At 51.2% G+C, this 16,607-nt stretch overlaps 2 protein-coding genes across 10 annotated transcripts in view; both read left to right on the plus strand.

Annotated features, from left to right (window-relative positions):
• CSNK1G1 (casein kinase 1 gamma 1) overlaps positions 1 to 15,527 on the plus strand; it is a 112,857-nt gene extending 97,330 nt beyond the window's left edge. For 8 of the 9 annotated variants that reach the window (XM_035899352.1, XM_035899351.1, XM_009643885.2 and 5 more), the window contains 3 exons: positions 3,174 to 3,281; positions 6,771 to 6,877; positions 12,201 to 15,527. In XM_035899352.1, coding sequence (XP_035755245.1) covers positions 3,174 to 3,281; positions 6,771 to 6,877; positions 12,201 to 12,255 — 270 coding nt within the window. In that variant the 3' untranslated portion in view covers positions 12,256 to 15,527. Of the gene's footprint in view, positions 1 to 2,629; positions 2,691 to 3,173; positions 3,282 to 6,770; positions 6,878 to 12,200 lie in introns of those variants that run through there. The other variant, XM_035899355.1, reaches the window with a different exon arrangement.
• PPIB (peptidylprolyl isomerase B) overlaps positions 15,475 to 16,607 on the plus strand; it is a 3,607-nt gene continuing 2,474 nt past the window's right edge. Inside the window, exon 1 of the mRNA XM_035899489.1 lies at positions 15,475 to 15,496. Within this exon, the coding sequence (XP_035755382.1) occupies positions 15,475 to 15,496 (22 nt within the window). The remainder of the gene's footprint in view (positions 15,497 to 16,607) is intronic.

A 16,607-nucleotide genomic window follows, 5' to 3' on the forward strand; every position in this document is an offset into this window, starting at 1 on the left:
CATTTTTAAAATTTGAATTTCCACGTGTTTTTTCCTTTCTAGTTGTAATGTTTTGTTGGTGTTGAGAGTTTGGATTTTCTGTATTAACAGAACTGATCAGAAGTTCAGTAGATCTCCAACTGCTGGCTCCTAGCTAGAGCTGTTGGTGCTCTTACTTCCCAGTGAGTGGTTCTGGGCTCGCTCTGCTCCTCTAACCGCTGTGTGCCATCCTAGCTCCTTGTCTGCTGGCTCTGCTCCCACTCAGCTCGTGCGAGCCGGGGTTCAGTGGGTGCAGAATCTAGTGTGAGATGTAATAACCTGTCTGGGCTCAGCTTTCCCCGTTCCATGCAGCTGGGCTCATGAATGGTAGAGGCGCTAACGTAGACTAGAATACATCTAAAAACATCAGCTACAATGAGGATGAATACCCCTTGTTAGCAGCGTTGCTTGTAGGACACTGGATTGTTTGAAGCATGTGTGCAGTACTGCATTTCAGCATGCTGATGAGCATGGACTGGTTTGTGAGTAACATCATCATCTGCTTTAATACATTGCCTGATTAATGCATTAACCCCAAATTTTTTGGGTGGCCATTTCTAGTTGTCTGCTTTGACAACAGACCTCCGCACTGTCTACGTACGAGTCATCTTGTTTCCTTTAACGGACAATGACACCTGGCTTCATTTTCAAGCATGTTAGTTCACAAATTATGGTAGGGAGCTCAAAGAAATCTGTCCTATTCCCAAAATATTACGCGAGCAGCCTTCAGTCCTTGTTCTTCTGAGCCTGTCAAATACTCTTGACACTGTATTGCATGACAGCTTTGGTCACTTTTTTTTTCACCTAACCATTACTTTGGATGCAGAATAATTTAATATTCCCAATATGCAGGGAAAATCAGTCTCTTCTCGCCAAAACATAAACAACTCTCTTCCAAGGGATGTTCCTTGTAAGTGTTGAGCAAAGGATTTCTCTAGAGGAAAAAGTAGAAAAAATAAACGTCTAGAGCAGCAAATTGGAGGCTTGGGTCAAGTGACTGCCTTGATCTCCAGATTTAACTGCCTTATTTTTGTTCCCAGGTATAATAACTGCAGATTCTCTTTTATAGTATTTGGTTTCCCAGTAAAGACACCAATGAGAGAGTGGTCTCCTTCTGGTACCCTTTTCCTCTAGGAAATGCAGATACTTTACTGCCTATCAAAGATGGGTGAGCTCTGCCCCCTGTCTTTAGGTGCCAGTCTCGTCTCACGGTTCAGTAGCTGGTAGGAAGGTGATGACCATTAATGGGAACTCGATGCTCTCGAATTTTACAGGCATCGCTTCCTCCGTGTCACTGCTTGGGTTGCCTTTTGGGTGGCTCAGCTCAAATCTACTTCACCACTAGTTTATCATGTACTTGGCTGTAGAGCTAAAAGAGAAGAATCTGGCTGTTGTGCCTTCTAGAGCCTTTCCTAGAAACCGCTTCCAGGCTCCTAGGCCGAAGGGTGCTTCTGCTAATGTTGATATAGCATGGCAACTACTTCCACCACCTGGGCTAGCCAAGTGACCTGATGGCAGAGTGCTCTGGAAGAAGCAGCGCTTAAGATCTGTCTTCTACTAGCTTTCAAAACCTGCATTTAAATTCTCCTGTTATTCATAATATTGTGATTTGCAGCCATTAAAAAAAAAAAATTCCAGGGGAAGTGCTTCTCCTCTGAATGTCACCAAGTACAAAAAGCATGAGCAGCGTCTCGAGCTGACGGGAAGAACGCATAATAAGATTTAATAGGACAGGCCTGGACAAGACCACCTCTAGGGAAACAGTACCTGTGAACTGGATTTGGTGCCTGCTCGGAAGGAGGAGCAGCACTGTGGGTCACTCCGGGAGGGAATCGGAGGTCACATGCAAAGGGGAACGATAGCAAATGTTTTACAAAATGCCAGGAGGCTTCTTTTTTAATTCTGCATCCCTTTGCACATGCTTCTGTTCTAGCTGAGTGACAGTTTACTACTTAGCATAGTTTATTCAGAGATTTCTGGAGTCGTTTTCCCATATGGAGCTGCTTGCCGTCTTTTTTTCTTTTCTTTTTTTTCCCACAGTGGCACCGAGCCCTGTGGCTTCTCTCTTGCCCAGACCAGGGCTTGGGCTGATCATCCATGGCTGCAGGGAGCAACACAAAGTAGTGCTGGGGAAAGGCAGGGCCTGCCCACATCCCCTTGGTTAGCTCCTTCAGCTTCACTACGATAACCTCCTGGTTATTCACTTAAGCCTCTTGTGCTTCAGCTTTGAAACATTTGCTTAAATTTTTATATGGCACTCAGGGAGGCACTTTTTCTGTCCCGTTGGTCACTTCAGACTTGACTACGTCCTCTGCTGTTGGCCTGAGGCCAGCTCAGATCTACCTGTTCGTCCTACACTTCCCGGTCTTGGGAAGAGTTCCTCCAGCTGGTCGGTTGGGTTTAGGTGCACTGAGATCCTCCTGGGGCTTAGGCAAATGCTGGATGTGTTGTCATCAAAGCTGGGTGACCCTTGAGGACCTTCACGCGCAAGTGCAAAGTGGTTCTTCTAATAAAACAAACAAGATCCTAATCATTTAATTGCCTAAAGTTTGCATCTGTTGGGGATGAAGAAGAAACTGTTAGCAAAAGTTTCTTATCTACTTTTCTACAGAAAACCAAACCCTCTCTCCAGGCAAGCAGGTCTGGTGGATGTTTCCTTCTGCACCATACAGGTGAATCAGTGTGTGGAACTGGCTTTTGGTGAAATAAAACGTGGCTTTGTTTTGTGTTGCAAATTTGGGTTTAAAAACACATATTTTAGGGAGGTCGAGCTTGTGTATCCAATCTCGCTGCCATGCCAAGTGCTCTGGTGCCTGTGACCTGACAGGCGCAGCTAAGCACGCTGTCAGTGTGTTTATTTCTGTGCTGAAACCCACGGAAATGAAGCCGTGTAAAGAAATAACTTCCTGGTTAGAGCTGAGCTTTCTCTTCATTAGCAGCAAAAGAGAAGAAATCCACTCCCGCAGTGGATTCCTGCAGACACCACTGAAGTGAAGTATTGAGGTGGTAAAGAGAAATTTTAGCCCAGCTAAAAGTTTAAATGCCTTGCTTTTTGCACAGAAACTAACTCACTAACAAACACCCTTTTATGTCTTCCCCTCGTTCACCTTTTGCCCTCTCTTCTGTTTCTCTTGTGCTTCTGAACTTGTAAGCAGGCGTCATCAGATCGCCGAGGGGAGTGGGAGATCCAGCCCAGCCGACAGACAAATACCTCATACTTGACATCTCATTTGGCTGCAGATCGGCATGGAGGATCAGTACAGGTACCTCTTCCTCCTGACGGGCACAGCCTTGATGTGAGAGTTTGTGTTAAAACTCCTGAATTCTCCTCGAACTGCACTAACATCGTGGTCAGGAGAGTGATTTCACAGACCGGTTTGGTCCTGCCCTGTGCGTCACGCTCAAGCCGTAGTTTTGGGGGACCCAGCCTGTGATGGCCAACACTGCTGCTGTTACCGCTTCAACGAAGCTTTTCCTCCAAGAGCTATTTTGAACTCAGATTCATCAAACTGCACACAGAAAGCAGTGTCTGTTAGCAGGTTTGGTCCATAAAGCATCTCTCTATCCCCACCTTGGGGATGCTCTTAGATAGTAAGAAGCAGCTGAAATAGGGTTTGTTGCACGTAAACCCCACAAATGTTAGGAAAATAGTTGAGCTGTTCCCTTTCAGGCTTGATTGGCGAGGTTCTGGTCAATCAGATTCATCAAACTGCACACAGAAAGCAGTGTCTGTTAGCAGGTTTGGTCCATAAAGCATCTCTCTATCCCCACCTTGGGGATGCTCTTAGATAGTAAGAAGCAGCTGAAATAGGGTTTGTTGCACGTAAACCCCACAAATGTTAGGAAAATAGTTGAGCTGTTCCCTTTCAGGCTTGATTGGCGAGGTTCTGGTCAAATTCCAGAGAGGAGGCTGTGCAGCCACTTCTCCCTCCAAGTGGAGGGGAGGCAGGCTGAACCGTTGCTGCAGTTGCAGGGTGACCCTATTCTCTTGCTCCCCTTTTGCCTTTTAGTCTTGGATACAGTGGCAGACCACCAGCACAAGTGTAAGGGCAAGGGGGCTGCAAGTTGGATCTCTGGGTGATTGCACTGTGGATGAGCAGAGGATGCGCAACAGTGCCAGACAGCATGAAAGGTTTTTACATTCCTGAAAAGACTTACAGCTAAGTTTTTAAATTCCTGAAAAGACCGCTTCTGTTTATGAAACCATACCTGCCTCCAGTTGTCACTCAGGCTCGCGAAGGGAGTTCCTTGCACTCGGGCCAGAGTAAGATGGCTGGCCGGGCCAGAGAGAAGATGCAAGAGTCAATCAAGCAAACAAGAGCTGTCTAATATCGCTTACGAGGCAAAGTCTTTGGCAGAGGTTTGCCTGTGAGAGCTGGCTCTGGTTTCCAGACATAACACTTTGAAAATTGGGTCTAGTGAAATGGGAATTAGTGCCCAGAGTGGGACAGAGCTGAGCTGAGGAGATGGGAAGTGCAGGGTACCCCTAAGTGAAATGCAGATTGGGTTGAAATTTTTACTTATTCCTGATACTTGGTTGGATTCAATCAATTTTTGGCTTGGTTAGCCATGTTCCTGTTTTCATTTGAAGATTTTTTTCTGAGGAACAGAAATCGAAATATAAGGAGGAACTAACGTGTGTATAGCTTCGATCTCGGATGCAAGCAGACAGTAAACTGGAGAATTGTTCACAGTCAGGTTGGAGGGGGCTTTGAGCACCCTGATCTAGTGAAAGATGTCCCTGTCCGCAGCAGAGGGGCTGGACCTGGATGATCTGTAAAGGTACTTTCTGACCCAAACCAGTCTGTGATTCTATGAATTCAGCGCTCAGTAGGTACAGAGTAGGTGGTTTCATTTGTATTTTTTTAGGTAAGGGGAATAGTTTCCTTGCACAAAGGCAGCGTGAGCTGCGTCTCCCCACGAACAGTGCTCTGCCAGAGTAGCTACAGCAAGACGGCGGTCCTAGTCTGAATTTGACTGGGAGCGTTGCCTACCTGGGCAGCTTACAAGCCTGTATGTGTCACTATAAGCATTAAAATTCTGCTCATCTGCAGCCAAGAACAGGAAATCTGCCATGTGTGGCTGCTGGGCTGCAGATGCTTAAATTGCTCCTCAAGAGATGCACCAGTTCGTGCTGAACCCTTGGGAGGTCAGCAGCTTCAAGTGGCCATTGCCTTTAAGGCAAGGGTTGAATTTGCCACATCAAAATGAAGTGGCGGGACATAAAAGAAGAGGAGGAAAAGCAAAGCCTTTTGTAAAATGAAATGTAACCAGTAGCTGGAGAAAGTGTGGGAAGATCACTGGGAATAGCACAACTAAGTGCTAGCGTTTTGCAAAGCTGTGTGGGAAGGTGTGAGGGTCTGGAGAACCTGGAGCCTACAGTGCAATGAGTTTGGGAAGGGGGGTGTGAAGAGAACCCAAGGGGTTGTCACTCAAGGAAGAGCCCTGAAAACCACATCAGCCAAGTCCTGACCTGTCTTGGCAGAGACTGGCCACAGGACTTGATCTGCAGAAACAGCAGTCGCTGGTAGAACTTAAGCATTTCAAATGAACCTGGATAGATGTACTTAACCATGAGGGGACACCTGCTTCAGCAGCTTCCTTCCCTTCACCGCTGGTGGCTGGGCCATCCAGAGCCTCCAGGAATGCTGGGTAGCACTGACACCCCCCGATGGGAGATACCTCCTTTTATCTTGTAGAAAGGTGAAGAGGTGGAGCGGGAGGGGAGCCACGCATCGTCACAGCTCTGGACCCAGGAGCAGCAACAGGTATTCACAGCAAGGCGCAGGAGGCTGCCCTAATGGAGTGCAGAAGGGCCGGCCAAACTGTGGTCCCTTACAGGCTTCTTTGGTGGTTGCTGTGGCAATAGAGCCTCAAGTTGTGCCAGAGCAGGTTTAGGTTGGACACTGGGAAAAATTCCTTCCCCACAAGGGCTGTCAAGCACTGGAAAGGGCTGCCCAGGGTAGGGGACGAGTCCCCATCCCTGGGGGTATTTAAAAGCCAGGCAGATGAGGTGCTTAGGGCCAGGGTTTAGTGGTGGGATGGCAGGGTTAGGGGAACGGTTGGGCTTGATGATCTTAAAAGGCTTTTTCAACCTCAACAATTCCGCGATTCTATGATGAATTATCCAGAAAATTATGTGCTCTCCTGGCAAATGCAGAGCTGCTGGCAGCAGGGGATCTGGATGGTCACCCCTGTGACGGAAATGCTGAAGTAAGCCTTAACATCAGCTGTGAAGCAAAAAGAGATGAGAGACTGTATCAGTAGCTTTTGCATGAGTATGTAATTCCAGAAACTGGCTGTGTAAGGAGCAAGACTGATGGCTCTGGAATGACTTCTTTCCATGGTACTGGCAGGCAACAAGACCGAGTCACTTGCCTGTAAAATTGTCAGGAGAAAACAATTGACATAATACAGTCTGTGTGTGTATATAGGGCTGTCAGTCAGTCTTCACTAGTGGCTATGCCTCCCAGAGACACACAACCCATACTGGGCGCAGGAGCCTGAATTAGCAACTGCAGAGGCATTCCCCTGCCGACTGTTCTGCTTGGGATGAACCAGCTCCAAACGAGGGCACGTGGCTCAAAGGCACCCAAGAAATCCAACAGCCTGGTTAAGAGGGTGCAAAGAGACAGGAGCGAACGGAAGTTACTCCGCATATTTCCCATTCCCACAGCATCCCTTGTCCAGGCAGGTAGAGACGCATCACACGCAAGGGGGCTTCATTAACGGAGGATTCATTTGTGTTTCAGGTGGTTAGTTCAACCAATGGGGAGCTGAACGTGGACGACCCAACGGGGGCACACTCCAACGCGCCGATAACAGCGCAGGCAGAGGTGGAGGTGGTGGAGGAAGCTAAGTACGTTTGCTTTACAGCTAGGCTTTCCACTGGTGTGGTCATTAATCCTCCCCTTGGGAAACAAGTGGGGATGTTTACCCGTGGTGAAGTACTCGATGCTCGCGTCCCATGCCCTTTTCCTTGCATATTGCTGCTTTTGTGCATGGTGCCTTCAGTGCTGCTGCTGCTGCTTCTTTTTTACACTTGTCATGGCTGGAGAACCTAACTCTTACTCAGAGCATGTATTGCAAGATAGGCAGGAGCACTAATACCAAAATAATGTGAATTGATTTCAGGAATCCTGGTGAGCGTTCCCTGTTCCAAAAGGAGAACGTGCTGTACTCTTGTACTGAGAGTGTAGGAGTAGCTTGAGGGCAGCTCAGTGAAGAGATGGTTGGTCTGAAAGTTAACACTTTATCTCTGGCTGCAAGAATTGGACACCAGGTATCCAGAACAGTCCCAGAGTAACTCTTGCAGGGATGAGTATCTCTCCCTGTTAATTCTCTTGGTCCAGCCCAACGGAAGCTGAGCAGGAGAACCCGGCAGCAGCGCTCCTGCTTGTGGGGAAGAGCGCGCTCCCTCTGAGCTGACCTCTCCTCTGCAGCCTGCGGTCAGGAGTGAGAACTGAGGTACGAAGTTGCCACTTTGACCGTTTTGGCCTTGTTTGCACATGTGCTGTGGCTGGCACTGTCACGTCACCTTTTGCACAGTCCTCAACATGGGACCTTCTGGCTGCCTCTGAACTAGACCAGGACCCTGGCAGGTCACAGCGTAATCCTGGCACTCCCCATGCGAGGACTAAGCAGGTCCCAGGGCTGCCTTTGAACTGGTTGGTGCTGTGATGTTGCCCAGCTGCCTGGTTATATTTTGACTGGATGACACTGGTGTCACTTGTCCCATGTTGTTTGTCTCAGCCTTTGTGGGAACTTCTGTTAGGAATGGCTTGTGGGAGGGTGAAGAGGAAAACTGGCAGGCATGAGAAAGGCCATGTTGATGGAAAAAGGTCCCTAGGTACGCGTCAGTCTGAAGGCAGGGCTGGTTGTCCTGAAGGTCTTCTGCTGTCTGTTCCTCTGTCCCTCGGGAAATACTTGTGCGTGATCCGGGCAGCAGTGTGCCTGAGCAACAGATACGCTTCCTCCTCCCAGCCAAAGGAGCGAGCCGTGTGTTTGGTGCAGGCTTCTCATCAAGTACAGCGGGGTGGGGGGGAGCTTGGGGTGCACCTTGCAGATTGGGCAATGCTCCTCTTAGGTACGGGTAGTGCAGCCCGCAGATACCACTGGTTTGGTGTCACAGTCTGTCTTGGTCAGACAGAACCGGTCCCTCCCTGGGCATGTGGCTCAGGGTTGCCCCTAGGAGGGGCAAATTGCCATGTTTAACAGCTCTCGATACGACAACCCAATGCAAGGAGGAGCCAGCTTTTTAAGATGGGACCACCTTTAGCCCATTTCTGCAGCACCTTGTTCAGCATGTCCAGGCCCTACACCCATCCCTGTTACAGGGGAGATGTCAAGACAGGTGAAAAGGAGCGTGCAAGGGCCGTGCCGCCCAAGCCATGTCCTGCAATGCGTGGAACTGTTCTGTCTCCCTCCAGCCCTGGTTCGCATGGTCCCAAATTCGGAGGTGCTGGGAAAGCACAGCACAGGCTGCTTTGCACTGACAGGTTTGGGGTATCTTGTAATTCCCCAGGGTAGTCCGCTTCATTCCTTTTGCCACAGGGAGGGCTGGCTTCATCTTCCCTTTGCATCTGTGATCATAAATCCCCTCAGATATATGCGGAGGGCAAAGGGCTTTTGGATTCTGCTCTGCAGTAAAGTGAGCTAGAAGGAGCTGGAGCTGGGGGTCTGTGTTTCAAGACAAGATGCAAGAGCAGGAAGGTCTTTCCCTGGCACTCCCGGCAGGCAGAGGAGCTGTGCAAATGCTTCTGCTTTGGGGTACGCTGGAGATAAGCTCCCAATCCCAGCCATGGGTTTTGCTGAAGGGCAGGTCCTGGGTGTAGATCCATGATTTGGCCCTTCTGCCACTAGAACTGCAGGGGACAAGAGCAGATTCCTCTCCTAGTGGCCCTGAGCCCCTTTCTGATCCCAGCCCCAGATAAAATCCTCATGGGGGCCGGTGCCTTCATGGAAGATAAGGGGGTGACTGTCAGAGGCCTCGAGACTCTGGCGAATGTGGCAGTTCCCAGCGGTGCCATGGCAAGGGCAGAGGTGGTATGAGGGCTGGGGGCGGGCGGTGGGCAGGCATGGTGTGTGTCTGCCAGTCTGCACTGCATGTTTGCATGGCTGCAGTGACATGCTTTCATCCCACCTCTGTGAACTAATTGCTCTTTCTTCCTTTCTGTGTTTTTTCTCTACACTCTCTGTAGCTGCCTGAAAATGCTCAACTTGTGGTGAGTCCCTCTCTCCAGTCCACATGCAAGGGGGAGCGGACCAGACTAGACTGGGGTTGGCAAAATCAAACTGACCAAACCCTAAAAAGGCACAAAGTCAAAGCCAACCCAGAGCTGTTTTGATTTTAGGACCGTGCTGAGGACCACACGCAATACTGGGGAGGGTGTGGGTTATGTCTGAGCGGCCGCATTAGGCCAAGCAATTCGGCTGATCTCTGAACTGATGGATGCATCAGATGCTTTTCTATTCGGCTTACCACCTCCCCCAAACTGTTATGTCCGTGAGCAGATGATGTCTAATGGAGTTGGGCAGAGTCGGGACCAGGCTTGCCAAGCATCTCGCAGGAATTCCTCACACAGACAGTTAGGAAGAGAAAACCCTGCACTAGGTATCAAGGGGAGGGGGCTAGCCACTTCCCCGGAGGGTTTCCTCTGAAGAAGCATGGGCCAGGGCCTGTATCATTAGAGAGAATGAAAGAACATGGCTGTGGAGTCTGTGTTAGTGACAAAGCCCCAGCTAGAGCCCCTGCTTGGAGAGGGTGGGTGGGAGGTGGCTCCTTTCTAAAACCCCTGCAGCTACCAGCTGAGCGTTTGGGTAAACTGGCTTCTCCAGGAAAGAAGGGGCGGAGGGGTTGGGATTAGCAGCAGTCTTAAGCCCAGCTCAGGCATATGTACAGTTTTATCAGACTTTTGAAGCTGCAGCTGTAGTGCCCCCCTGGACTCAAGGTGTCCCATGGAGGTGTTGCTTCCCTCCCGTGCTCCTTGGGGAATCCACGTACCCAGTTAAGCAGAGAACCAAGTGGAGACTAAGATGAGGAGTTCATAGGTCCCAGGGAGGGCTGGTCCGTGGGAATTGCTACGGAGTGAGGTGACAAAGCCCATGTGCGGCAAGGAATGGCCTTGTTGGATGGGAGACTGACCGCCTCTGCCCTGCTCTCCATAGGCATTGCCTCCGATACCTCTGGCATCTCTGGCTTCTCTGTATGTCGTAGTCTGGAGCTGTTCTCTTGGGCATTGTCTGCATGCAGAGAGATCATGTTCTGTAATTGTCAGCCTGCCTTATTCTTTTATTTTGGTGTTTTGCCTCTGCCTGTCTGAACTGCCAGGACTTCCTTTCCTGAACCCTTCCCTGGAAGAAAAAACAGCCAGAAGTCAGTCAGCTCCCTTCATTCGGTGCCCAAGGAAATGAGTGCTGCTCAGCCCTCTTCTTCCCCTACCCACTGCATGCGAAATCATAACTCGTGCATTTTCCATCCTCTCTCCCCATAACGCCCCCCCTTCACTCACCATTGCCCAAGTCATGAAGGAAGGTGGCTGCTGTGGGAGAGAAATACCACAACAGGTTAAGGCAGGAGAGGGTGGCAGACAGCCCAGAACAATAAAATGAAAGACAGGTCCTGGGGTGGGGGGGGCGAGAGTGCCAGCCGTGCGCAGGAGCCTGGGTTGGGCGGTGCCTCAGGCTGCACACTGCAAATGTCAGGCTAGGCAGGTAGCGATGGAGTTGTCGCAGGTCTCTCCAAGCCCGTGTTCCTACAAGGACGAGTGCTTTGTGTTTTCTCTCGGCTCACCTCCAGACTGGGCCAGTTTAGGAACCTAAAGGCAAATCGTGGACATTAAATATGCCCTGGCTGTTAGTCAGCGCAGGCCAGAGGAATGTGTGGTGGGAGGTGGCCCTCCTTGCTGTCACTGTTTGAGCTGTCCGTGTTGGGGGCGTTCTGGTCTCCCTGGCAGATCTGTGCTGGCAGGCTTGGCTCATGGATGAGGGGGGTGGCTGCCCATCGCTTTTGCACGCCATAGTAAGGCTCGTGCATCCGGGGGGCAAGCACCTTCTGGGGGTCGAGTGAGAACATATCTGTTCCTCCAGCTCTAACAGGATAGAAGCGTAATGCCGACATTTCAGGACCCACCAAGGACCCAACAGAAGATAATTTGGAGAAGTTGTTATGGTGTTTTTGAATGCTTTTTGTCTGGCTGTTGGTAAAAGATAGGAAAAAATGGTCTTTGCATACTCACACCCACTCCTGCTGTTTAGCCAGGCATCCCTTCCACCAGCCTGAAAAAGTAGTCTTTCAGCATCACCCGGGCCTCTCTGGAGGTGGCTGTAATGGCAGAAAGGAGAAAGACACGTAGCTCAGGAGCAGAACTCGCACAGAACAAACGCCTTCCCTCTGTGCAGAGGATTCCTGGGAGTGGGCTGAGGATAGAGAGGTAGATACGCCTTAAACGCCAGCAGGACTAGACAACCTGGGTGACAGTTCCCACGAGTGAACCCACTGCTCTTCGCAGCTCAGCTGTGATGGGCATTTTTCTCCCCACCTCAGCCTCCACTATCCATTCTTCTTGCTTCCCCTAATCCCTGGCCGCTGTGCATCTCCCTTGCATCAGCTGGGGGAAGAAGCAGAGGTTCTGCATATCGGCACTGAATGATTTATCCAAGGTGGAAGCTCTGGTTATCGTGAAAGGTTCAGTAAAGAAACCTGGTCCCTGAGCCGAGATCTCTTTGGAACTTGTCTTTTTAGTGAACGGTGGTGAAAACCATGTGTCTCGTAGCTGGGAAGAGCAGCCAGGGCTCGCCGTCCCAGTCTGCTTCCTCTGGGATTTGGACAGAGGGAGCAGAGCATCTGGATCCTTGATTTACTGCTTTCCCAGATGGCTCCTTGTGTTGCTGCCCCAGGGAGGGAGACAGCCCGGCTCCCATGGGCGTAGGGTGGCCGGACCCCACAGCGTGTGGCTACTTGCCCTTGCTGGTTGTACCAGTCCAGGCTGGTGGTGTCAAGCATCCACCAGCACCTGCCAACCTTGCCGCCCATCCAGCGGGATGGGAGGTCTGTCTGGGCCTCGGGCTGGGCGCACGGAGGTGCTGTTGCATGTGACCGGGCGGAGGGAAGCCCAGGGTGGCAGGGGAGCTTGCGAGGGGGTCGGGCGCGGGGGTAACTTGCCTTGTCCTTTGTGCCCCAGGTGCTGCTGCTTCTTTAAGAGGAAACGGAAGAAGACAGCTCAGCGTCACAAGTGATCGGTGCCTCCTGGGCCTTGCAGGAACCACCGAGCCTGCAGCTCCTACCCTGTCTCACTGGAAGGGGCTTCTCTTTAGGGGGGAGGAGGCATAGGAGGAAGAGAGAGAGAGAGAGAGAGGAAAGGAGACAAACAAACAAAAAGTGACATTTTAAACCAAAAAGAGAAGAAAACGTTCCAAAACAAACCACTCTGGGGTGGATCTGCTGACTGGTCTCCCTCATTCACTCCAAGCCTGAAGCTCCTTTTGGGACCAGGACTGTGGCTGGCTCAGGTCTTGGTCGCCCTGGGAGGGGGGCTGGCTGGCTGACCCTCCTTCCCGTTGTTTACGGCGAAGGCATCATTCACGCAAAACCTGAGGACTGTGCTTAAGTTCCTGCTCACTTCCCTCCTCTCCCTCCCCTGCACTCTCTGCCCCTCCATCCTCCTCGCTCCTTAATTAAGCAAAGAAATACCGTGTAGGCTCGATGGGCTGTCGAGAGGGCAGGAGGATGCGGTGCGGGCAGGGGAGTTGTGTGGGAGAAGGGCCCGACTGCTGCAGCAGTTAAGAGACAGGTTCCCTTTTCGGCTCCTTGGGAACAGTTACACTGTAATGTGCAAGCTGTGAGAAAATTTTGCAATCTACTGTTCCAGTTAGGGTTTTTTTCCAGCTCCCTTGTCACCTCCCTCCTCTGACAGTTAACAGAGCAATGTGGATTGTTTTAAAGAAGCTGACGTCGTTGCACTTTTTATTATTTTTAGCATTTACAGATGCACATTGTATCTGTGGACCTCTGCGTGGCCATGCAGTGCCAGCGCAGACAGACATTCAGCTGGGAAGACAGTGGGGTGTGCAAAGAATGCCCAGCAGTGGGGTTGTCAATGACATCCGCACGACTCCTCGTGCCAGTCCGGGGTTTCCGACGCCTGCCTTGGCCACGTGCTGAGGAGAGCATACTTGAATTTTCAATCACCCTTTCTAGCTGCCGGTGAATGTCCCTACCATGGTTTCCTACACCGTGCCTGACCCAACAGGCCAGGAGGCACTAAGGCCATAGCCCAGCATTGGCAGGAGGGAGCAGTGTCAGCTTTGCTGGACTGGAGGAGTTTGTGCTGGCTTAAGAGGTAGATCTGGATTAAGGTAACCGGGAGGCAGCTGTTTCCCAAAGCATTAGGTATTTCTCAGTGTGGGCAACTGGGCGGCCTTCCCAAATCCCTCCAGTAGAGTGGTTGTGACCACGTACCTTCTGCGAGAAATCGTCAGCAGGAGCAATGCTTCCCCAACAGGGGAGAGGCTACTTTGCTGCCTTAACACTGATTTCATCTCCAGACGGTCAGGTAGGTTTGACTGGAATAGCCTTCATGTCCTCTCTGTGAGCATGGGTCTGGGGCATGTGGGACGACATTCCACCCCACAGGAGAAGCCACGCACTGCTTTTGAGCCAAACCAATAGCTAGCAAAGGGCTTGGGATGCTTTGCACACTTGTTTTTAAAAAAAAAAAAATAAAAAAAATTTAATCTTGCATCCTGCTGCAGCGTTTCCCAAACTCGGAGGAGGCCAAGGCTGCCCAAGGGTTACCGTAGACCTTGGCTGCAGGAGAACTTGAGCGGCTTTTGGGGAGGCTGTGAATAGGTTCCTTGTACATTGTCTTTCCACATGTGACACCTGACCAGGCTGGGACTGCTCACTTGAGGGACTTCACCGACTCGGGCCTGGCTCACCCCAAAAATCCCGGAGAGCATGAAGGGAGGAGAGGGAGAGATCTCATTATCTTTTAATTTTTTTAATGATGATCCGTGTAGCTCAGAGTTTGTGGCACAGCACTCCTAGGTAGTTCAGTTCCCCTGGCTGGGCAGAAGCGGGCTTAGAGGGGCAGGAGATCATCCTGGGCAGGGAGCTTTGGGGCTTGCTCTTGGTGCATCCCTAAAGCAGGCAGATGCTGATGCAGTGCCAGGGCAGAAAAGCCTCGCTCCCTTGCCGGGATCCCCGTAGGGCATCTCTTTGCCGTTCTCTGCTGCATTCTCTCCATGCCTTACCTTGAGGAAACTGGCTCGGAGGCACGGAGCTCTTTGCTTGTGTGTGCAGCCCCCTTCTCGTCCCACAAAGCGCTCTCCTCCAGCCATACTGTGGGCTGGGGCAGGAAGGGAACCGCTCACCTCCCGCTGGGCTGCTTCGCCCTCTCGTCCCCTCCTGCCAGGGGGAGGACGGGGAGTGTGGCCACGTTCCGCCCTTCTCTTTCCAAACTCCTCTGCTGCCAGCAGCTCCCAGAAGCCTGGTGTCTCTGGCGCAGGCGTTCCCCTCTCTGCTGTAGGAAACCATGGTTTGGTGTCTTGGGAGGGGGGGAGGAAAGGGGCACAGGTGCTCCCTGGGGAGCGATCCTGCCCGCTGCAGAGGGAGCCGGGCCCTGAGATACTTCTGTCGCTGCCCTCCCAAGCCCCACTAAGTGCCTGTCACCAGAACTCGATTCCTTCTGCATCTCCTGCCGTGTTTGGTCATTCCTCGCTGCCTCCCATCACGGAGCAGCTTGTAGTTGCAGCATATGTAAGTGTTTGCAGGGTGAGGGAGGGCGGGGGGAAAAGGGGCCATCTCAACAGTTTTTGTTCTTAAATGGGGGGGGTTTTGTTGTTGTTTTTGTTTTTTGTTTTGTTTTGTTTTTTTTAAAGTGAATGTATTTGATTGTTTAGAAACTTTTCTGACCTTGTTTTTAAGTGGGTTGGTTTGAAAGGTCTTTCATGGTGACCCACTACCGCTTCTCTCGGGAGATACGATGTTCTTTTAATCCTACAATGATGTTTATAGGGGAGGACTGTCCCCCCACGGCATGCTGGTAATGCTCACTTGTACCAAGCCCTCTTGCACTATAATCGTACGTTGGACTCTTCAAAAGGGCAAAGATATGGGGTGGCTTTTTTTTTTTAAAAACAAAACAAAACAAAAACCAAAAAGGAAAATAAAAGCAGGTTAAGAGCAAGTCCTGTGCTTGAGGAAACTGCTGTCCCCAGGGAGCTCGGGGGTGACTAGGAGCCAGACTGAGCCAGCCATGCTGTGGTGGGAAGCAGGGCATTAAGCCTACCTGGGCAAACTCTCTCCTCTCCTCGCCGCCAGTCATTAGCCACTGGGAGACCCCAGGAGCGCGAGGGGAGGGCTCCGGGACCCACGTGGTGGGGGGGGCAGGGGGCACCCAGCACCGGTGGCCTCCCCAATGTGGCTGTCCCATGGCGTGGCCTGCCAACGTTGCGATGCAGTCTTCTGAGGTATCAAGTGAGACGAGTATTTTTTTTTTTTCAATAAAACATTGCACTGCTGCATTGTTCTCCACGAACGGGAGTGTTTATTACCTCTTCCTGACAACGCGGCTTGTATTTTCTTTCCCTTTGCTTCAGGCAGGCGCTCTTGGTAGCCCTCCTCTTCCGTGAGAAGCTCCTAGCCCTCGCCTGGGGGGACGATGCATGGTGTGGGATCTCACAGGAGCTTCTCAACGCTTTGTGCTTCACAGCCAGGGACCGTTCAGCCCCACAGAGCTTGGCCAAGGCGCGGGGGCATCGATTTCTCCCTCTGCCTGCACGTTCCCACTTCAAGCATCCTGGGGTAGCAGAATGGCTGAACCATTCATTACTTGGAACACAAAGCTCATTTATTCTCAGTACAGAGAAGAGCATTAAAGGAGATGCCATCTATTAGCCAAACACAGCATCTTTTAACAGTGGCTTTCACTGTAGATACAGCATAGATGGGGAGAGCACCTCCAGCGCAACTCCTGCTCTTCAAAACTGCTTCACACTGAGACCTTTGTTGGGACATTTGTTCTCCTTCCATTTTCCAAGCCTTAAAACATACTATTTTTAGCATGAACTTTTATTTTCCGCTCCCAAAAATTAGTCTTGGGATGCCTGTGCTCTGAGAAGGAAGACAAACCTCAAGCTTTCTTTCCCTGGCCCTTGAAAACATGCATCTCCAGCAGGCAGTTCCTTTACAGGGTTGTACGCTAGGCCAAGATGTATTCCCACGTACTCAACTTGGGTGTTCGTGAACGGCCATGCTAAGCTAGAGATGGGCACCTGCAAAACCGCAAATGCTCCCGTGCACTTTCAGCCTGGCCACGTCTGGTTTTTAAGAGAAATTTGGGCCTCTTCAACGAGCGCTCTCTCGCTCCTTTCCTCAGCTTTGTCACGCAGCCTCGCCTGCTCCTCAGTCTTGCCCAGGGAATGGGAGAGGGAGCCAAGTCGTGGCAGCCCCCCCTCCCCGTTGTGCCCTCGGAGCGGTGCCTCGGGACAAAGCTCCATCTGCGCACCTGGGGGGAAGGGGGCTGCACCGAGGAGCAGCGGAAGACCCCGGCTGCGCTGACTTGCCGCGTCCTTTGTCCGTTTAAGGC

The sequence above is a fragment of the Egretta garzetta genome, unplaced genomic scaffold, assembly GCF_000687185.1.
Source record: "Egretta garzetta isolate BGI_Z169 unplaced genomic scaffold, ASM68718v1 scaffold287, whole genome shotgun sequence".
NCBI lineage: Eukaryota > Metazoa > Chordata > Aves > Pelecaniformes > Ardeidae > Egretta > Egretta garzetta.